Raw genomic sequence first — 22,723 nt, 5'->3', positions numbered from 1 at the left:
ATCACTTGAAGCCAGGAGTTTGAGAACAGCCTGGCCAACATAGCAAAACCCTCTCTCTACTAAAAAGACAAAAAATTAGCCAGGCATTGTGGCACATGCCTGTAGTCCCAGCTACTGGGGAGGCTGAGGCATGAGAATCACTTGAACCTGGGAGGCGAAGCTTGCAGTGAGCCGAGATGGCACCACTACACTCCAGCCTGGGCGACAGAGCAAGACTCTGTCTCAAAAAAAAAAAAAAAAAAAGATGGCATGGACCCAAAGAGTGAGTGGTAGCAAGGTTTATTGTGAAGAGCAAAAGGACAAAGCCCCCACAACATGCAAGGGGACCCGAGCCGGTTGCCACTGCTAGCTGGGGTGGCCAGCTTTTATTCCCTTATTGTCCCCTCCCATGTTCCGTTTCTGTCCTATCAGAGTGCCCTTTTTCCAATCCTCCCCGCAATTGCCTACTTTCAGAATCCTGCTGACTGGTGTGTTTTACAGAGTGCTGATTGGTGCACTTTACAGAGCGCTGATTGGTGCGTTTTACAGAGCACTGATTGGTGCATTTTACAGAGCGCTAATTGGTGTGTTTTACAATCCTCTTGTAAGACAGGAAGGTTCCCCAAGTCCCCACTCTACCCAGGAAGTCCAGCTGTCCTCACATCTCACTAGCACTTTGGGAGGCCGAGGCAGGCAGGTAACGAGGTCAGGAGATCCAGACCATCCTGGCTAACATAGTGAAACCGTGTCTCTACTAAAAATACAAAAAATTAGCCAGGCGTGGTGGCACGTGCCTGTAGACCCAGCTACTCAAGAGGCTGAGGGCAGGAGAATCACTTGAACCCGGGAGGTGGAAGTTGCAGTAAGCCGAGATCGCACCACTGCGCTCCAACCTGGGTGAAAGAGCGAGACCCCGTCTCAAAAAAAAAAAAAAAAAGGTGGGTACCATGGGGTCAGAAGCAGAGGTGAAATGATAACTTTCGCAGGGACTTAAGCTGGTAACCATGAACATAGGTGGGGTCACATACCAGGGTGTCACACTCAGCGCAGTTCTTATACTCTGATTTCATTCTTTTGGCTACATCAGTTGCTGGAACTCCTTCTGAAGGAAGATATGCCCGGCAATAAGGACAGGTCCACTTGTTGTTCTTTAGACTGGTAGCAATACAGGAACGGCAGAATCTACCCCAAACAGACCAAAAATATATCACTTTCCTTGAAAACTATAAGGAGCCACCACTATGTATATTCATTTGTGTAAACTGTAATTTAATGACACTTTGTACCCCATGAGTCATACTACCAAATTACAGGTCCACTTGCACCCTGCACTTCCCGAGAATTGCTTACCTTCCCGGCAAGACTTCTTTGGAATCACACATTCTTTCAAGAAAAGTAAGAATTCAAAGTGGGTGAAATAGCTTTCCTATAGGCTAAGTTTAAAGGATACTTTAAAGAATGTCTAAATTGGATTTTACCTCAAATTTCTTGAGAAAATATGTCTTTCTTCTGTGGGGTTTTGTGTGTCACATAAGAAAACAGCAGGAAGTCAAGGAAGTAAAAATACCAGACACATTATAATTCTCTATAAAACCATTTTCTCCTTCCCTCCCTTCCTCCCTCCCCTCCCCTCTCCCCTCCCTCCCTCCCCTCTCCCTTCCCTCCTTCCCTCCCTCCCTTCTTCTTTCCTTCCTTCCTTCCTTCCTAGTCAAGAAATATGTTCTCTGGTTTATTTAAAGGTCCTCATTATGAAATCTTGACATAATCAACATTTCCAGAAAATTCTGACCTGTTTATAGGAGTTGTTGAAGGCTCCATAAACATAGAAATAAAAATGAGCATTTAGGTAATTTATACACATCAGCATGACCTGATGCCTCTTAAACTACTCAGCACATAATATCTATTTGGGAGTATTAATGCATGTCAAAAGGTAGGCTTTTTAAATTTTAAGTATACTGTACATACTGGAAAGTTCTTATAAGCATATAGTTGAATGAAATTTCAAAACTGAACACATCCATATAACCAGTACCTATAACAAAAACAGCATGGCCAGCCCCTAAAATTTCCCCTCTTGTTTCCTTCTCTTTTTTTTTTTTTTTTTTTGAGATGGAGTCTTTCTCTTGTCGCCCAGGCTGGAGTGCAATGGCACGATCTCAGCTCACTGCAGCCTCCACCTCCTGGGTTCAAGCAATTCTCCTGACTCAGCCTCCCAAGTAGCTGGGATTACTGGCACCCACCACCACGCCTGGCCAATTTTTTGTGTTTTTAGTAGAGACGGGGTTTCACCATGTTGGTCAGGCTGATCTCGAAGTCCTGACGTCAGGTGATCCACCTGCCTCAGCCTCCCAAAGTGCTGGGATTACAGGCGTGAGCCACTGTGCCCGGCCTCCAGACACAATTCTATCCCCTCCAAAGTAATCATCGAGTTTTTAAAATGTATTTTAATATATAAAAATTATACTTATCAAACATTGTACCAGCCTATAGACCGCAGCTTTCTCATCCCTGCTTACTATCCTTGAGGGTGGTAATCATTGACTTCTAATAACAAAGATCAGTTTTACCTGTTTCTGTACTTCCTATAAATGGGACCCTCTGGTATGTATTCTTGGTCTTCTTTAGCTCGATATTATGGTCAAAAGATTCATTATATTGTTGTATATAGTTGAGATTGTCCATTCTAATTTTGTGAAGTCTATTGTATGAATACACCCAAATTTATTTACCCTTCTGTTGTTAATGGGCATCTGGGTAGTATTTAAATACTTGCTGATGATAAACTTTAGTGATGGGTAGGCACAGCTATTTTCCAAACCATTCTTCTTCTTTTCTTCTTTAACTCCTAATTATATTAGTCATTACCAATTATTTTCCTCTTTATTTTTTTCTTATTATGGTTGAATTTGGCTTGGATCATGACTGATTCATAACAGTATTCTCTTCTGCATCTGTTATCAAATTACTAAAAGCACACAGAGGATGCTCACTTGTGCAGTGATTGAGACATCTACTTGTTGTTTATACCTGTCCAGCATCCATTCCTCCTTTTTCTTACAATAGCATCCTGCTCTTGCTCTGCAGGAACAATACCTCTTATATTACATATAGTCTCAGTGGGACCTCAATCAAGGTGCCTACCAACTCCTGCTGAAGGCGTGAGCACCTGGCAAGCCAAGTCAAGTATAGACCGTGTCTCTGGAAGTTGAACACTGCACACAGTGACCTAATGACTGATTCAGTAGCAACCAGATGGAACTTTTCTCCCTTTACATAGAACTCCATATCTGCCTTGGTTCCTACCCTTTACTTCTAGCTATTTTTGTTATTGTATGGTAATTTTTTTTTTTTTTTTTTTGAAATGCAGTTTCGCTCTGTTGCCCAGGCACAATCTCAGCTCACTGCAACCTCTGTCTCTCAGGTTCAAGCAATTCTCCTGCCTCAGCCTCCCGAGTAGCCGGGATTGCGGGTGTGCACCACCATGCCCGGCTAATTTTTTTTTACTTCTAGTAGAGACTGTGTTTCACCATGTTGGCCAGGCTGGTCTTGAACTCCTGACCTCAAGTGATCTGCCCGCCTCGGCCTCCCAAAATGCTGGGATTACAGGCATGAGCCACTGTGCCTGGCCAGTAATTTTTTATGTCTAATTTGAAGCTTGATACACTGGTTCTCTACAAAAGTTTTTAAAAACACTTCCATATACCTTAATTCATTTAATCTTAATAAACTCCCAAGAAAGATCATTATTTCCATTTATAGATAAGGAAACCAAGGCACATACAGGGTAAGTTGCTTCTGCAAGATCACATAAAGGAACAGTGTGAAGAAGCAGCAAGAACAACCCCCAGACCGACTATAACCTATGCGCTGTTGCATCCCTTACCCAGGGCTTATGTCCCACTGCAGCTGCCGCCCTGCTCAAGAGAAAGACTGAGCGGGATGCTAAGGAGATAACGCCAATGTGAAGGATGAACCACAGAGAAGATCTGCAAGGTTGTCTGTTAAACCTGCTTCTCCAAAGCCAAGTCTAAGGAGGCCCTTGCAAAGAAGGGAGAGAAGGTACCCAAAGAGAAAAAGGGAAGAACTGATGCTGGCAAGGAGGGGAATAACCCTGCAGAGAATGCAGATGCCTAAACAGACCAGGCACAGGAAGCCAAGGTGCTGGAGGTGCCAGGTGAAGTGTGTGCATTTGTGATAACTATGTATTTGTGGTGACTGTACAGTTTGAAATACTATTTTTTATCAAGTTTCATAAAAATGCAGAATTTGGTTTTCTTTTTTTTTTAAGTTATGTTGTTAGCACACAGTACACTTCATTATTGTTTCCTGGGGATGGGATATCAGTCACTGTCACTAATAGAACGTCTAGAAGCTGGATTGATGTGGGGAAAACACCGTCTAGAAGCTGGATTGATGTGGGGAAAACACCTTTCCCTTCTAGTTTTTTGTTTGTTTGTTTGTTTTTTTGAGAGGAAATTTCACTCTTGTTGCCCAGGTTGGAGTGCAATAGCAAGATCTTGACTCACCACGACCTCCACCTCCCAGGTTCAAATGATTCTCCTGCTTCAGCCTCTCGAGTAGCTGGGATTACAGGCATGCACCACCACGCCCAGCTAATTTTGTATTTTAGTAGAGACGGGTTTTCTCCATGTTGGTCAGGCTGGTTCCGAGCTCTCGACCTCAGGTGATCCGCACTCCTTGGCCTCCCAAAGTGCTGGGATTACAGGCATGAGCCACTGTGCCCAGACTTTTTTTTTGAGGCGGAGTCTTGCTTTGTTGCCCAGGCTGGAGTGCAATGGCATGATCTCAGCTCACTGCAACCTCCACCTCCCGAGTTCAAACAATTCTGCCTCAGCCTCCCAAGCAGCTGGGATTACATGTATGTGCCACCATGTTCGGCAAATTTTTGTGTTTTTAGTACTAGAGGAGGGGTTTCACCATGCTGGCCAGGCTGGTGTTCCCTTCTAGTTTTGAGAGGCTTCCTCTTGGCTCCCAGGAGAAGGGATTCCCTGACTTTGACAAACACAGACACCTTGGCACAAGAGCCTTGTGGTATGGAAAAATAAATTTGTTCCTATGTCCTCTTCTCCCTTTCCATCTTCAGCATAAACTTAACTCCGTTAAACCCAGACACCTGTTGGGGCCTGGCCCCCAATAATTGGTTACCAGCATGTCAGGCAATCTGGACTTTCCAGTGATGCCACTGAGATGGGGCTGCTCAAAAGAGCAGTGGTTCAATTTCTACATTGTGTATCGTCAGACAAATTCTGCCATTTTCATTTTACTCCCTGAAAGTCAGGGTCGGCTCATGTTAAACAACTTGCTAAATGTGAAATGTCAAACCTCACCCTAAACTTTCTTGTTCAGAGTATCAAATGAATACTCCATTGGGTTTTTTTGTTTTGGTTTGGTTTGGTTTTTTTTTTTTTTTTTTTTTTTGCCAGAAGTCTTGCTCTGTCGCCCAGGCTGCAATGGCGCAATCTCGGCTCACTGCAACTTCCGCCTCCCAGGTTCCAGTGATTCTCCTGCCTCAGCCTCCCGAGTAGCTGGGATTATACAGGCGTGAGCCACCAAGCCCAGCCCTCCACTGGGTTTTAAAGTGGCTTTATGTTTTTTGGTAGTCCATTGAAGAAGGGAGTTTGAAAGTTGTTGTATACTGTTAAGGATTGTCTGCCCATGTCCTGCCTGAAATACCATGACTCTTTATGGAAAGTATCTTTAATAAAGCTGGATAAAATTTGGCTTGGGGGGAAAAAATCACATAAATACAAAGTGCTTGAGCTTGGCCGGGCACGGTGGCTCACGCCTGTAATCCCAGCACTTTGGGAGGTAGGTGGCTCACCTGAGGTCAGGAGTTCGAAACCAGCCTGGCCAACATAGAGTGAAACCCTCTCTCTACTAAAAATAAATACAGCCAGGCATGGTGGCTTCTGCCTGTAAACCTAACACTTTGGGAGGCTGAGGCAGGTGGATCGCTTGAGGTCAGGGGTTCGAGACCAGCCTGGCCAACATGGTGAAACTCCATCTCTACTAAAAATACCAAAAATTGGCCAGGCATGGTGGTGGGTGCCTGTAATCCCAGCTACTCGGGAGGCTGAGGTGGGAGAATCACTTGAACCCAGGAGGCGGAGGTTGCAGTGAGCCGAGATCGTGCCACTGCACTCCAGCCTGGGTGACAGAGGAAGACTCCATCTCAAAACAAAACAAAACAAAAATACAAAAATTAGCTGGGTGTGGTGGTGCATGCCTGTAGTCTCAGCTACTTGGGAAGCTGAGGCAGGAGAATCACTTGAACCCAGGAGGCGGAGGTTGCAGTGAGCCGAGATCGCGCCACTGCACTCCGGCCTGGGCAACAGCAAGACTCCATTTCTCTCTCAAAAAAAAAGAAAGTGCTTGAACTTGGTTGGTCTTAAGCTGGGGTTTTCTGACCCAAATTTCAGTAACCTTTTATTCCACCACCACAGCTACCCCAGTTGGAAAGATCAATATTTTAAGATCAAGAAATCTAAGTTCTCTGCTATACATATTTTACTTCTTTCTGTCTCAGCTGATTATAAGTTCTAAGGTACAATCTGACCTTGGATGTCTCTGAGTCTCTAAGAATGAGTTCTCAAAGTGTAGTCTTGAATGAAATTTACGACAAATGGTTCAAATGCTCAACTCACAATTAACATTTCTAATATAACACTTATGGTTCTGACATGAATTATTTGCTTACATTATTTAGAGGCAAGCAGATAACATTTTGTTTTTGTCAACTAGCAGTTTTCCCTTTTTTTTTTTTTTTTTTTTTTTTTCCACAATTTGAGTTGTATGCCAATGCAAGCAGAATAGTAATACTGGTGCCGAGCCCTATGGGGGACACTTGTATACATTATCCCCTATTTTTGTAGGCTCCTACAAGAATTCATAAAATGCTGCTGTGCTTTCTCCTCATTTTATTGATGGCAAACTAAGGTTCAGAGTAGTGTAGCAATGTGCCAAGTTTATGCAGCCACAGACAGTAGTGCTCTGATCCTTAAACAGTTTGGGTAGGGCCTCAAATTTTGTAGTCTTTTCAAGAAACCTCAGTTCTTCCCAGTAACAAGCAGAAGCCACAAATATAAGACCATGAATGTGCCTGTATAACCAGGAGGCCTGATATAATGAATGTGTCCCCCCAAAGTTCAAGCATGAAAACTTGGTTCCTCTTGTGGTGGTATTGAGAGGTGGTGCCTTCAGGAGGCATTTAGGTCATAAGGGCTCCACTGTGATGAATGGATGAATGCCGTTATCACAGGAGTGGGCTAGTTCTTGCAGAAGTGGCTTTGCTATAAAAGCCAACTCTCTGAGGCAGGAGGATCACTTGAGCCCAGGAGTTTGAGTCCAGCTTGGGCAACATAGTGAGACCCGCGTATCTGAAAAATAAAATAATAAAATAATAAGCGAGCTCTCTCACGTGCATTTTCCCACTCTGCCAACTTCTTTCTACCTTTCCACCAGGGGATGATCCTAGCCAGGTCCCAGCACCACGCTCTTGGACTTCCTAGCCTCCAGAACTGTGAGCTGAAAAAATTCTTTTCTTTATCTATTACCCAGTCTGTAGTATTTGATAAATACCCATTCCCATCATGGCGTGAACTAGTGTTTCTGGTTTACTTTAGAATGCCCTTGGCGGAGAGGAAAGGTCCATTCAGTTGGTTGGGGGCCTTAGAATTTTATTTTTGGTTTACACTGGGATTGCAAATGTCCTGTAAGAATGAAAGCCACTCATGCATATTTCTGGATCAATTTAAAACTCATCAGGAAGACTCTCAGACTCTACTTAGGAAACCACCAATTTGATGTAGGCTTTACTGCTCATACTTGACCACAAATTGAACATTTCAATCCATTTACCTGAAAGTATTTCAGAATTATCCTAAACAGAGTTTCATTTTCTAAAAATTAGGTACATTCACTGCTGGGTGGGGTGGCTTACGCCTGTAATCCCAGCACTTTGGGAGGGAGAGGCAGGTGGATCACCTGAGGTCTGGAGTTCGAGATCAGTCTGGCCAACATGGTGAAACCCTGTTGCTACTAAAAATACAAAATTAGTTGGGCGTGGCGGCATGCGCCAGTAGTCCCAGCTACTCAGAAGGCTGCGGCAGGAGAATCGCTTGAACCAGGAGGTGGAGGTTGCAGTGAGCCAAGATCGTGCCACCGCACTCCAGCCTGGGTGACAGAGCGAGACTCTGGTTCAAAAAATTAAATTAAATTAAATAATAAAAAATAAAAATAAAAATTAGGTACATTCTATGACTTAGAGCAGTTGTATCTGAGGTCAATGGAGACTTGGCTCTTTCTATCTTACGGTGTGCTCCAGTTCATTTAGCTCTCTTCAGCCCATTCTCAACCTCTATACGCTTTTTAGATAACTCAGTCTCCAGCCCTGATCTCTTTCCCCCAGTCTATTCCTCTAGAGCCTTTGGATATTTCTATTTGGATATCTGCCTATCAGACTGCTGTACATTCAGCAGGCCCATTCATGAGTGCACTCACTTCCTCCTGTGCCAGTCTCTCTGACCCTGTTTATTCACCAGCCTTAAAGCCCAGTGATTGGCTTTGATACCTTTCTCCCTTGCATCTACTGTTTTCAATCTGACAACAAATGTCTTTGAGTATTTCCTTTGAATGTAAATCATTTTTTTCTTTTTGAGGCAGGGTCTCATTCTGTCACCCAAACTGAAGTGCAGTGGTGCAATCACTGCTCACAGCAGCCTCCCGAGCTCACGTGATCCTCCCACCTCAGCCTCCCGAGTAGCTGGGACTACAGGCATGCCCCACCATGCCCAGCTATTTTTTTTTTTCTGTACAGACGAGGTCTCACTTTGTTGCCCAGGCTGGTCTCAAACTCTGGGGTTCAAGCAGTTCCACCTCAGCCTCCCAAAGTGCTGAGATTACAGGCATGAACCACCACACCCAGCCTCCAGACTCCTTTTAAGCTCCATTTATACAGCTCCAAGTTATCTACTGGCTCTCACCCCAGCTCTCTAATAGAAGATAAGGCAGAAGTGAGAAGGCTCTTCCCTCAAATCTATTTTTTACAACTGATACAGCAATATGAATAAAGTTCATTTAAAATTATAAAACATTAAAGTGAAACTTCTTAAATTAAAGTCCACCAAAGGAAAAAGAACTAAGCTAAAAGTGAGGCTATCTGAGACATCTTGGAAATGTCATAGATCAATTTTTCATGGCACAGTGTTCTTCCAAAAGAAATACAGAGATAAGAAATAATATCTGTTCCTGGGGTTTTGCTTATGGAATGACTGAAGGAAAGAGAAACCATGTTTTGAGCCTTTACTATGGGATACTTTTACATTTTAAATATTCATAAAAATGGCACTACTCACCCCATTTTACAAATGAAGAAACAGATTCAAAGAGTTTAAGCAACTTAGTGGTAAAGAAAATTGGCTGGCAAGGGTGGCTCAACCTGTAATCCCAGCATTTTGGGAGGCTGAGGTGGGCAGATCACTTGAGGCCAGGAGTTTGAGACCAGTCTGGCCAACATAACAAAACCCCATCTCTACTAAAAAATACAAAAATTAGCCGGGCGTGTTGGCACACACCTGTAGTCCCAGCTACTCAGGAGGCAGAGGTTGCAGTGAGCTGAGATCACGCCACAGCACCCCAGCCAGAATAACAGAGTGAGACCCCATCTCAAAAAAAAAAAAAAAAAAAGGGAAACAAAATATTTTACCCCAAAAAATAATTATTTGACATACTTCGAGATGGCTATTGAGATGGCCTGCAGAAAGGAAAAACCCTGAAAAGCTGCATGTTGTGGGGGAGAGAAAAGTCTACATTGGTAGAGAAAGTCTACATTGGTGAAATAAATAGGCAGGCTTTCTCTGAGGTCTCCCTTGTCCCATCTAGGAGATTAACCAAGAGTCTGAAATGTTTGAAGGTCTAACAAAGAAACTTATCATGGACCACTACCTATTCTTTTTTTTTTTTTTTAAGATGGAGTCTCGCTCTGTTGCCCAGGCTGGAGTGCTGTGGTGCAATCTCAGCTCACTGCAAGCTCTGCCTCCCGGGTTCACGCCATTCTCCTGCCTCAGCCTCCCGAGTAGCTGGGACTACAGGCACCTGCCACCATGCCCGGCTAATTTTTTGTATTTTTAGTAGAGACAGGGTTTTACCATGTTAGCCAGGATGGTCTCGATCTCCTGACCTCGTGATCCACCCGCCTCAGCCTCCCAAAGTGCTGGAATTACAGGCGTGAGCCACTGCACCCAGCCGACTACTACCTATTCTTTCTTAGAGCTTCTACCTGTGAAGTTTCATCTGTATAACAAGAACAGCTTTGCCCTTTACCTTTTTTTTTCCCTCTTATAACCTGTTTTGCCATCTTGCAATCCCCATTCTTCTGTAACCTCAAGTATAAAAGCATCAAGCATCTGGCCCTTTCTTTCAGTTTTCATATTTTCTATGACTCCCAAGCCCATATGCACATTAATAAATGTGTATGCTTTTATCCCATTAATCTGTTATCTGCCTGTTTTATAGACTCAAAGTATCGAATCTTTAGGAGAAAAATTTAAGCTTCACTACATTTTTGGTGTTGTGATCAGGATGTAAGTCATTTTGTTCATTCTAGAGCCAATGAATGGGATCTTGGAACAACGGATGAAAAGCCAGCAAAGAAAGGTAAACTGATTTTTTTTAACCAAGTCAGTTCTCCTCTCCGATCTCTGCCTATAGTGCCTGGTCAAATGTGGATGGTATGAGTCTGTGTGTTTTACCCTTTCTAAATTTGGATCAACAGAGAAAAACATATAAATTAGTTCTTGTATTGGTTTGAATCGCTTTTAAAATAAATGAGTGGCTATATTTAAAAGAAAACTTTTTAGAGCTCACATCTTAAATAGCTACCTTATTGGTACCTATGAAATGATACAAAAGGAATACAGGTTTAGAAACTCCCTCGGCAAGATTTTTGAAAAGTAGAAATCAGATTTAAAACAAAGTTAAAATCCTTTGTACTCAAACTGCATGCTTTAGATTCCTTATGAAATTTGTTAAAAAAAAAAAAAAAAAAAAAAAAGACTCCATCCTGTAGATTCTGCACTTTCACCACTGCAGCCTGGATTCAATTCCCTTTCAGGGAACAAGTCCCTAGGACACGTAAATCCTTTAACTCATGAAGGAAAAATAAAAGAAACACTTGGAAAAAATTAGTTTGAATTGTTTTTAATTTATGTTTGTATGACTTCTTAACCTTTGGGGTACCCATTCATTTTGTAAGCCTCTCATCCAGCTGTTGTTTTCCTCTGTCTTAAACCCTAGAGAATATGGCCAGACAAAAATGTGGGTTGTACCCCATTTGCGGCTGGCAAAACCTTGCTTTCTTTAAGCTGCTGTAGGGAATGATCTGGATTTTGAAAGGGTTGCAACTTTTGCTCCCTCTTAGGAAACCTTGGTTGAAGCCATCAAGAGCTTCTTGGTTTCAGTCTCAAATGTTCTTATTTGTTTTGATTTTGAGTTATTTCCTTTGGTTAAAACGTTGGTTTATATTTAGAGTGTGATAGTAACATTTTCCCCATTAATCTGCTTCCTTTACGGGGCCAGAGAGACACACCTCCTGCTACGGCTGGGAACCAAACAGGTGAGGAGAGGTGGGTACCCCCTAGAGAGGGGGTGCTGGGAGGGTCTGGGGAGAAAGAGGCATGAAATGCCACAGCTACCATTCTCTCTGCTCCCACAAAAGACTGGGTGCTCAGGCTGGGGACGGTGGCTCACACCTGTAATCCCAGCACTTTGGGAGGCCGAGGCAGGCAGATTACCTGAGGTCAGATGTTTGAGAGCAACATGGTGAAACCTCGTCTCTACTGAAAATACAAAAATTAGGTGGGCATGGTGGCACACCCTCATAGTCCCAGCTACTCAGGATGCTGAGACAGGAGAATTGTTTGAACCCGGGAGGCAGAGGTTGCAGTGAGCCCAGATCGGGCCACTGCACTCTAGCCTGGACGACAGAGCAAGACTGCATCTCAACAACAACAAAAAAAAGACAGACTGGGTGCTCAGAAGACAAAATGTTTGCTGCTTGCATATTTAAAAGGATTTTTTAGGCTGAGGCACGAGAATCGCTTGAACCTGGGAGGCGGAGGTTGCAGTGAGCCGAGATTGCGCCATTGCACTCCAGCATGGGTAACAGAGCAAGACTCCATCTCAAAAAAAAAAAAAAAAAAAGTTTTTTTTTAAGAAAGATGGCTCTGTGGTCAAAAGCCAGCTTAATTAATAGCTGATATTCTCTGTTCTCTTTCAAATCCTGTTTCTCCCTTGGGAACTTCTTAGTCAACTAGACTTTTTTTCGTTACTCAGACTCCTACTAACTAAAACTGTATTGGCCTTTTGAAAGCTTAAAATCTCCCCAAATTGGCTCCTGTAAGAGTTGTTCTTCCATTTCCTTCCCCTTCTGCCCTTCCTTTTTGCCATTTTTGATACCACATGAAGAGGCCTAGAGGGGACTTCTGTGAACCCTGAGACCCCTTGAGGAACACACACACACATGCATACACAAACACAAAAGCCACCAATCGCCCCTCTTTGGGGGTCTTCTGTCTTCTCTTTTTTTTTTTTTTTTTTGAGACAGAGTTTCTCTTGTCACCCAGGCTAGAGTGCAGTGGCGCCATCTCGGCTATTGCAACCTCCGCCTCCTGGGTTCAAGTGATTCTCCTGCCTCAGCCTCCTGAGTTGCTGGGATTATAGGCACCTGCCACCACCCCTGGCTAATTTTCTTGTATTTTTAGAGAAACGGGGTTTCGCCATGTTGGGCAGGCTGGTCTCGAACTCCTGACCTCAGGTGATCCCCCCACCTCAGCCTCCCAAAGTGCTGGGATTACAGGCGTGAGCCACCACGCCTGGCCATTGGGGGTCCTCTGTCTTCTCACTGAGCCACAGAAGCCATGGGCAGGGTCCATCCTCTCATATCTAAAATTCTGCTCTCCTGCATTAAACTTGCTAATCTCTCTGGCTTTTGGATACTGGTGTGTGCATGTGATATATGTTGTGTCTACATGTATATATATGTTTACACATGGGTTTGTATAGTCTGTAGTACCAAACTGACTTCTAAATAAATGAGTACTCACAAATTAACTATCCCAAATGTTTTTCAAAGTTCATATGACTTCAGTAATCTTTGGTAAATCAAGCTAGGTTTTTTTGTTTGTTTGTTTTTGTTTTTTTTGAGAACAACTCTCGATCTGTCACCCAGGCTGGAGTGCAGTGGTGCGATCTCAGCTCACTGCAACCTCTGCCTCCTAGGTTCAAGCGATTCTCCCACCTCAGCCTCCGTGTGCGCCACCATGCCCGGCTAATTTTTTAGTATTTTCAGTAGGGACAAGGGTTCGCCATGTTGACCAGGCTGGTTTCCAACTCCTGGGCTCAAGTGATCCACCTGCCTCGGCCTCCCAAAGTGCTAGGATTATAGGTGTGAGCCACTGTGCCCAGCAATAAAGCTAGTTTTAAATTGTTGGTTGGCTGGGTGTGGTGGCTTATGCCTGTAATCCCAGCAGTTTGGGAGCACTCATGCCTGTAATCTCAGCTCTTTGAGAGGCTAAGGCAGGAGGATCACTTGAGCCTAGGAATTCAAGATTGGCCTGGGTGACATAGGCAGACCCTGTCTCTGTAAAAAATAAAATTTTAACAGGATGTGGTGGGGCATGCCTGTTGTTCCAGCTACTCAGGAGGTTGAGGTAGGAGGATTGCTTGAGCCCAGGAATTTGAGGTTGCAGTAGGCTATGATCACATCACTGAGTAGTTTGTTCTTAGATCATATCTCTAAAAACAAACAAATAAAACTACTAGAAATAAGACAAACAATTCTTCAGGCAGAATATACAAAAAAAGCAAGATATGTTTTTGGACAGAAAGGTTATAAGAATGGCATGAGGCCGGGTGTGGTGGTGCACGCCTGTAATCCCAGCTACTCAGGAGGCTGAGGCAGGAGAATTGCTTGAACCCGGGAGGCAGAAGTTGCAATGAGCCAAGATCATGTCACTGCACTCCAGCCTGGGTGACACAGCGAGACTCCGTCTTAAAAAAAAAAAAAAAAAAAAAAAAAAGGTATGAAGTGTGATTTTTTTTGTTAATGGAAAACTAATTGTGTCTAGTTTAGAAGTTATTTAAAGATTGTTTCAAATTGAAAGAATAAAAAAGATATAGATAAAACTAAATGAATATAGAAAGTTGGAAATAGAAGAAAAATCGTAAGAAGTTATAAAAGGTATGTAAATTTTATCTTGTGTGGTCAAAGCTGACTGAAATTGGATGGACTTGTTTATTAGGTTTTATTTAAATTAGCTTTATAAATGATATATTGATTCAAAAGTAAAATATGGTTTTCTCTTTTGAACAAGACTTTTGTGTAGTAGTGATGGGGTCTCTCAGTGTTGCCCAGGCTAGTCACAAACTGCTGGTCTCAAGCCATCCTCCTGCATTGGCCTTCCAAAGTGCTGGGATTACAGGCATGAGCCACTGCACCTGGCCAAGTATACGTTTGTGAGCAAAATAATTTACCTTTTTCTCTTTGGATTCACAAACCAGTTTTTGAGTATTCTTATTTCATGGCAATATAGTTACATGCATAAGTTCAGTAACAGTCTGAACAGGACATAATTGGAGACAGTGGTTATTTTAGCAATGCTTTAACTGGAATGTCATACTTAGATACATGATCAAACTGTTTTGAGGGACTGAAATTGACATTAAAAAGCCAACAGACTTAGAAAAAGATTGGCCTGGTACCCTGTGTATATAGTTCCCTTACAAAATTCCTGACCTTGCGGTATGTAAAGAATTGTCACTTTCTTGGCTGGGTGCAGTGGCTCACTCCTGTAATGCCAGCACTTTGGGAGGCCGAGGCAGGCAAATCACCTGAGCTCAGGGGTTCAAGACCAGCCTGGGCAAAATGGCGAAACCCTGCCTCTACAAAAAATACGAAAACTAGCCAGGTGTGGTGGTGCGTGTCTGTAATCCCAGCTACTAGAGTGGCTGAGGCAGGAGAGTCATTTGAACCTGGGAGGCGGAGGTTGCAGCGAGCTGAGATCACGCCACTGCCCTCCAGCCTAGGCGATAGAGCGAGACTCCGTCTCAAAATAAATAAATAAGTAAAAAATAGCCAGGCATGGTGGCAGGCACTTGTAGTCCCAGCTACGTGAGAGGCTGAGGCAGGAGGATTGCTGAGCCCAGGAGGTAGAGGCTGCAGTGAGCCATGATTGCACCACTACACTGCAGCCTGGGTGACAGAGTGAGATCTCACCTCTAAAAATAAATAAATAAATAATAAAAATAAATAAAGGAAATGTTTAATGTTCTAAAAATTAAGCTTTAAATGGGGGACTAAAGGAAACTGAAAATATTTCACCCCAAAATGTACTTCTTTGATATATTCCCGCATACAGGAATAACCCTGAAAAGCTGCCTTTTGTGGAGGAGACTTGTATCTGTAGAGAAAAATCTACACTGGTGAAATAAACAACCAGGCTTTCTTGGAGGCACCCCCTTATCTGTACCTAGGAAATTATTAACTGAAAGTCTGACACCTGTGAAGGTCTGACAGAGCAACTTAACACAGGCTCACGCCTATTCTTTCTAGGAGCTGCTATCTATGAAGTTTCATCTGCATAACTAGACCATCTTTGCCCCAGCCGCTTCTTTCTCTCTCCCTCCCATAACCATGTTCCAAGCCCCTATTCTGCTGTAACCTCAAGATGGTAAAAAAGCATCAAGCATCTGGCCCTTTCTCTCAGTTTTCATATTTTGTATGACTCCCATGCCCCTATGCACATTAATACATTTGTAGGCCTTTCCCCCCTTATTAATCTATTAGCAGTTTGTTTCATAGACTCAAATGATCAAACCTTTAGGGGAAAAAATCAAATTCAAATTTCCCTACAGTGGTCACACAGCTGGCTAGTGGCAGAGGTGAATTTCAAATCCAGCTCTCTGTAAGGGCCAGTTACTACTGCATCACAATACAACTTATAAAGTGCTCTGTACATATTCATTCAAGGTACTGTTGTTGTTATTAAACTTGTTTGACTTGAAATAGGTTTACAAACAAAAATCAGCATAAACCACCTAGTTTAACACGTCTGAAAATGTAGCTTCAATGTGGGATAATAAAATACAGAAGGTTCATTTGCATTTATTCGTTTTCCAACTTAATTTCAATGGAAAAGAGTAATTCATTTAGAATGTACAAATGGTATTAACGCTCACAATCTCTACTGCAGAAAGGACTCTGGTTAACATTTATAAAGTGGAAGGGGACCAAGTAAGTTTGCCAAAAGGAGGAATATGGAAATTCTGCCCACAGCCAGAACAATGGACATAGATTTGTCAAAACAAAGAACAGTAAAGAGAGGAAAGGCAATTTGTTCAGCCCTTGTAATGCTATTTTATGACTATTTTTCCAGTTGCTAGTTTCCTATTCACTTTAACAAAGAAAAAGATTAAACAAAAAATTTAACATTTTGCAAATTTATATTATCCTTTAGTAGAAGGAAAAATATTGTAAATGGTAAATTATAATATTCAAAGTCTAAACCGGGAAAACAATCTCCAGTCAGATCATTGAATAGCAAAGCGGTCTGTTCCAAAAAGAATCTTCAAAACGCCCACTGTTTATGTTTTGCACAACTTTAAAGTTTTAATGCTAATAATGATTCAATTCTAATGGAGGTATCTTTAGGCTGTTATTGCCCTAAAATAATCAATATATTTTATGACTCACACAGCCCATCTTGGCTTCCAGACTGGCCTGTGGATATTATGTTAATAAGCTATATCTGGACAGCTGAGCAACAACATCAGTAATCAGAAAGGAGGGTAAATTTAAGCCTCGAGTTTTAAGAACAAAGCTGAAACAACAGGCCTTGAAAATACAGCTACGAAATAATGCCCAAAGCACTCTTTATTTATACATTGTGCAGGCTGCACACTTTTGTCCCTGGCTCACAGACGGGCAGTGGTGAAAACTGTTTTTCAGTTGCAAGGCTATAGGTATTAAGGATCACCTAAGTCCTTTCAAAACTTTCTTTTTTTTGAGACTGAGTTTTGCTCTGTTGCCCGGGCTGGAGTGCAATGATGCCATCTCGGCTCACTGCAACCTCTGCCTCCCAGGTTCAAGCAGTTCTCCTGCCTCAGCCTCCCAGGTAGCTGGGATTACAGGCACGGGTCACCACACCTGGCTAATTTTTGTATTTTTAGCAGAGATGAGGTTTCACCATGCTGGCTAGGCTGGTCTCGAACTCCTGACCTCAGGTGATCCATCTACCTCGGCCTCCCAAAGTGCTAGGATTACAGGTGTGAGCCACCGCACCCGGCCTCAAAACTTTTGAATGCAAGTGCACAACATGTTAAGGACTACCTAAATCCTTTCAAAAGTGGTCCTCAAAAACATGTTGTGCACTTGCATTCATAAAAACGCTATTTCTTTCTTCCTGCTAAGCCAAATGCTGGTACAAGCCACTGTGGCATCACACAGGGCTTCATCATACTATAGTCACCCTTCAAAGGACATTAAGTAGGCTTCCGCTCCTGATCTGTGCAGACACAACACACACACGTATCCGCGAACAAAATTCAAAGCAAAGAGAGAAGGCTGGGTGCAGTGGCTCACACCTTTAATCCCAGCACTTTGGGAGGCCGAGGTGGGTGGATCAATTGAGGTCAGGAGTTCAAGACCAGCCTGGCCAGCGTGGTGAAACCCCATCTCTACTCAAAATTCAAAAACTAGCCGGGTGTGGTGGTGGGCGCCTGTAATCCCAGCAACTCAGGAGGCTGAGGCAGGAGAATCACTTGAGCCTGGGAGGCGGAGGTTGCAGTGAGCCGAGATAGCGCCACAGCACTCCAGCCTGGGCGACAGAGCCAGACTACGTGTCTCTCTCTCCCTCAAACACACACACACACACACAAAGTAAACAGAGCGCACAAATTCACAGATCCAACTCCACCAGTTACTCAAACACACATTACGGATGTGCCAATTTTATATAGGGACTTTGTTTCTAAATTCTTCTTAGAAACGACCACGGCTTTGCACCAACTGCGAGTTTTAGCTAAGTACTATGCGGTTTTGAGAAAGTTATTTTACTCTGTAATTTCCGCTGGTTTGGAGAGACCGTGCGTAAAGCAGGTAGCCTGCCACCTCCTGTCACGTTGAGGCTGGGTTTTGAAGGAGTACATTCAAGGGCTTGCGGCTAACGTCCAAACCCCACTCTAGCAGGTTGTTAAACTCTAACGACTGTGGAAAGTCACTCGGAAGCTCCAGTTTGACTTGCCCTCTGAGGGGCTGGGTGTCTGTGTTGGGAAAGGGTAGCAGGGGTGGGGGTGGAAAGACACTTTGCACAGATCCTTGTTTGCTTAAGACGAGCCTCTGTGGGCATCCTGGGAACACGTGCACAGCTCCAGCAAAACAAAACGGTCCCGGGTTTCTGGGGCGGAGGGAAGCGCAGCCCGTTCCACCGTGTTCAGCGGGGTAACTGCGCTTTGCGGGAGCCCCTGCCTTGTAGCTGGAGCTCGTTTCCTTTCCGTGCCTGGGCGAGCGCTGGTTCTCCAGCACTCCCCAGTTGGCAAGCCCTGGCTCTGGGCGGGACCCGTGCGTGGATCCCCTTCTCCGGAGTTCCGCACCTGGGCTTCGGGAGGAGGCAGTGCAAGGGGGCTACAGGGCCCGCTTGTTTCTTTTTTCTCCTCCCGAAATCCTGTGTCACCTTCCGACCAGCGTTTTCCCTGTGGTCCTGCATCCCACGGGTCCAGGTTTCTCCCTGCAGCAATTTCCTAAGACGCTGTCTTCCGTCCCCCTCCTTCCCCACACCATGCCCTCAGCTTCCCCACATCGCCCTCCTTAGGGGTGGGCGCAAACCGAGCTCCCCTGGAACTTACACGTGGCCACAGCGGGTCCGCACAGGCTGGTGTAACACCTCAAGGCACACGGCGCAGTCGAAGGACGTGACGGGCAACTCCGGGTCCCCCCTGCGCTCCAGGGCCCGCGGGGTGGCAGAGGCGGGCGCCGATTTGCCGCTGTCGCTGCTCAGCACGGAGCCCATCGCTGTGCCTCTCGCCCAGACAGCTGCCAAGCACTCAGTGCCTGCCGCAGGGTTGTTTTGTTGTCGTGCGGTGGAGGAAGGAAGTCCCGGCCCAGCTGCGATCGCCGCCTCCCAGCTCGCCCAGCTCGCGCAGCCCAGAAGCCACCTCCGCCGCTGCGCCCAACCCTGGTCTAGGGCAGAGCGAGCGCGCGGCCGCGGGGCTGAAATCTTCGGCAAGCCGCCTAGGTTAAGGCGCGGAGGCGGAGGCGGCAGCCGCCCGGTGCTCTGTCTTGTGGTATTGGAAGGATTGAAACCTGAAACCTCAACTGCAGAGAAGAGGACTTGCAGCAGTAAACCTTCCAAGCTATCACACACAGCTGCTTTCCCCACCGTCAGAAGTTAAGTGCGGGCGTGGCCATGCTTAAGGATAATCACAGAACAGCCGCTTATAAGGTGATGCATAGGACCATCCTCCACTGTTGTAATCACAATAAGCTGCAAAAATGACCTATGACCTATGATTGGGCGTCTCCTAAGACAGTGCTATGGCTACTCTGTCATCCAATCAATAGTCCATTAATGGAGAGATAGCCTGGGTAGTGGAAAGAGTCCTGGAGATCCTATCTCTCCTACAGAGATTCTAGTGCTAAACCCTGCCATCTCCAGTTTCCTCTGCGGCTCAGGATTTCCTCTGTTGTTTGTACTCTCCCCACCCCGCCCTTTAAACGTGATCAGCCAGGCGCGGTGGCCCACGCCTGTAATTCCAACACTTTGGGAGGCCGAGGCGGGCTTGAAACTCCTGCTTGAGGGCAGGAGTTCGAGACCAGCCTGGCCAACATGTTGAAACTGCGTCGCTGCTAATAATACAAAAATTAGCCCGGCGTTAATTCACACTTTTTACGAAGACTTATTTAGTGCCCACTGCACGCCAGACTCAGTTCTATGACAATGAAGACACAATTGTCAACAAGCAAACAAAATCTCAGTTCTCACAGAACTTACTTTAAAAAACAAAACCAAAACTTTGAGAAAATTATAGATTTACATACAGTTGTAAGAATAGTACATAGTATATAATACATATATACAATAATATGTAATATAACACATGGGATATAATAACGCATATAATACATGTACGTATTTAACAGGCCATAAACTTCACTCAGTTTACCCCAGGCTTTACTTTTAATTAGGAGATATAGGCCAGGTACCGTGGCTCACGCCTGTAATTTCAGCACTTTGGGAGGCTGAGGTGGGAGGATCACTTGAGCACAGGAGCCAAGATCACGCTACTGCACTCCATCCTGTGCAACAGAGTGAGACCATGTTTCAAAAAGCAAACCAAGCTGGGGCAGTGGCTCACGCCTGTAATCCCAGCACTTTGGGAGGCAAGGAGGACAGATCACCTGAGGTCAGGAGTTTGAGACCAGCCTGGCTAACATGGTGAAACCCTGTCTCTACTAAAAATACAAAACTTAGCTGGGTGTGAGCTACTTGGGAGGCTGAGGCACAAGAATCGCTTGAACCCGAAAGGTGGAGGCTGCAGTGAGCCGAGATCATGCCACTGCACTCCAGCCTGGGCAACAGAGGGAGACCCTGTCTCAAAAAACCAAAACAGGCCGCGTGCAATGGCTCACGCCTGAAATCCCAGCACTTTGGGAGGCCAAGGCAGGTGGATCACGAGGTCAGGAGTTCAAGACCAGCCTGGCCAACATAGTGAAACCTCGTCTCTACTAAAAATACAACATTTCTTTAGTAAAAATTTTTGTACTAAAAATACAAAAATTAGCCAGGTGTGGTGGCACATGCGTGTAGTCCCAGCTACTTGGGAGGCTGAGGCAGGAGAACCACTTGCACCCAAGAGGTGGAGTTTGCAGTGAGCCAAGACCACGCCACTACATTCCAGCCTGGGTAACAGAGCGAGACTGTCTCAAAAACAAACAAACAAACAACAAACAAAAGGAAGATATATGTCATCAATCCATAAACAAATGAACAAAATCATTTCAGATAATCAGAGCCACGAAGAAGATAAAACAGTAAATGACAATGAGGAGAAGAATAAGCTCAGAGAAGAATTTCTGGATGAAGTGATATTTGAGCAGAGCCATGAATAATGAAAAGAAGTGAGCCATTCAAAGATTTAGGAAAAAGCGTGGACTGGGAACAGTGAATGAGGCAGGACCAAAGAAAGGAAAGACCTACGGAGCTGGAGCATGGGTGGTGGGGGGCAGGCGGTGGGGGGAAATAAGATGAAAAGATAGTCATTCCCATCTTCAAAAGGAAAACAAAAACCTCCCTTTCATCCCACTTATGCCTCAACTCCTGCCCCATATCCCCTTCAAGGCCAAATCTCTTGATCTGATCCTGTACATTTTGTCATCATTTCTTAGTTATTCACTTCTTATTCAGTCCACTCTGGGTTCTGAACCAACCTCTCCACCTCCATCTGTCCAAAAACTGCTTTATTATGAGTGTCACTGGTGATGTTCATGTAACTAATTCCAATAGATTCTTTTCAGCTATTTTTTTGCTTGACCCCTCAACTATGTTTGTCAGTGCTGACCATCCCCTCCTTCTGGAAACACTCTGACTTTCCTTCTTTCTTTCTGGCTATTGTTTCTTCTCCCTTGCCAGAGTCTCCTTCTACACTGGCTCTGGGCTGGAGATGCTAGGATTCTGTCTTAGGACCTTTTCCCTTCTCCTCTCTCTCTCTTTCTCTCTTTCTCTCTCTCTCAAAAATCACACAGGTTCTGTCACTATTTCGGTTCCAAAAACTTTCACATCTTTATCTCTACCCCAGGCCATTCAAATGCCCAATAGCCTAATAGCTTACATGACTGACCATTTGACATAGACACCCTCAGCCCAAGGTCTCCAATAATGAACTCATTATAGTAGCCACCTCCTCACCTCCTCCAGTGGTTGATCTCTCTGTTAGCAAATGGCACTATGATCCACTTTATAGCTCAGTCTAGACACTGGAAGTCATCCTTGATTTCTTCCTCTTCCTCATTCACATTGAATCAATCAGAATCACAATCCTGCCTCCAATATGTATCTCAGTAGTTCTTTTTTTTCTGAGATGAAGTCTCTCTCTGTCGCCCAGGCTGGAGGTGTGCAGTGGCGCAATCTCAGCTCACTGCAACCTCTGCCTCCTGGGTTCAAGTGATTCTCCTGCCTCAGCCTCCCGAGTAGCTGGGATTGCAGGCGCACGCCACCACGCCCGGCTAATTTTATTGTATTTTTGGTAGAGACGGAATTTCACCATGTTGGCCAGGATAGTCTTGAACTCCTGACCTCATGATCCACCTGCCTTGGCCTCCCAAAGTGCTGGGATTACAGGCGTGAGCCACCATGCTCATTTTCTTCTATTTCCGTAGCCACCGCTTATTTTAAATCACTGCATTCTCTTGTGTGACTTAATGGCAATAGTTCCTAACTGCTCTACCTGCATCCATCATTGCCTCTCTCCAGTTTATTATCCATATGGCAACTAAAATGATCTTTTGAAAAGCAGACATCTTGTTTCACCCCATGCACAAAATCCTTTAATAGCTCTCCTAATCCTTAGGATTAAATTCCAAATCCTTAATGTTATCTAAAAATTCCTGCAAGACTTACTTTTGATGGCAGGAATGAGAAATTCAACTAAAAGTGCCTCATTCGGTAAGGAT

The 22,723-nt window shown here is 44.4% G+C and overlaps 1 protein-coding gene and 1 long non-coding RNA gene across 3 annotated transcripts in view; one reads left to right on the top strand and one right to left on the bottom strand.

Annotated features, from left to right (window-relative positions):
- Positions 1 to 19,707, bottom strand: part of RNF125 (ring finger protein 125) — a 53,706-nt gene extending 33,999 nt beyond the window's left edge. The window contains exons 1-2 of one of the 2 annotated variants that reach the window (XM_054537773.2): positions 18,901 to 19,707; positions 1,008 to 1,161 (exon numbers count right to left, since the gene is read on the bottom strand). In XM_054537773.2, the coding sequence (XP_054393748.1) occupies positions 1,008 to 1,161; positions 18,901 to 19,064 (318 nt within the window). In that variant the 5' untranslated portion in view covers positions 19,065 to 19,707. The remainder of the gene's footprint in view (positions 1 to 1,007; positions 1,162 to 18,900) is intronic. The other variant, XM_024236017.3, reaches the window with a different exon arrangement.
- LOC129051537 (uncharacterized) lies at positions 7,244 to 15,784 on the top strand. The gene is made up of 4 exons (XR_008515895.2): positions 7,244 to 7,522; positions 10,607 to 10,656; positions 11,578 to 11,614; positions 15,611 to 15,784. It is a non-coding gene; the product is annotated as an uncharacterized LOC129051537 (long non-coding RNA).
- Positions 19,708 to 22,723: the final 3,016 nt, after the last annotated feature.

The sequence above is a fragment of the Pongo abelii genome, chromosome 17 (genome assembly GCF_028885655.2).
Source record: "Pongo abelii isolate AG06213 chromosome 17, NHGRI_mPonAbe1-v2.0_pri, whole genome shotgun sequence".
In the NCBI taxonomy this organism is placed as follows: domain Eukaryota; kingdom Metazoa; phylum Chordata; class Mammalia; order Primates; family Hominidae; genus Pongo; species Pongo abelii.
This window is presented reverse-complemented; position numbering and strand designations above follow the sequence as displayed.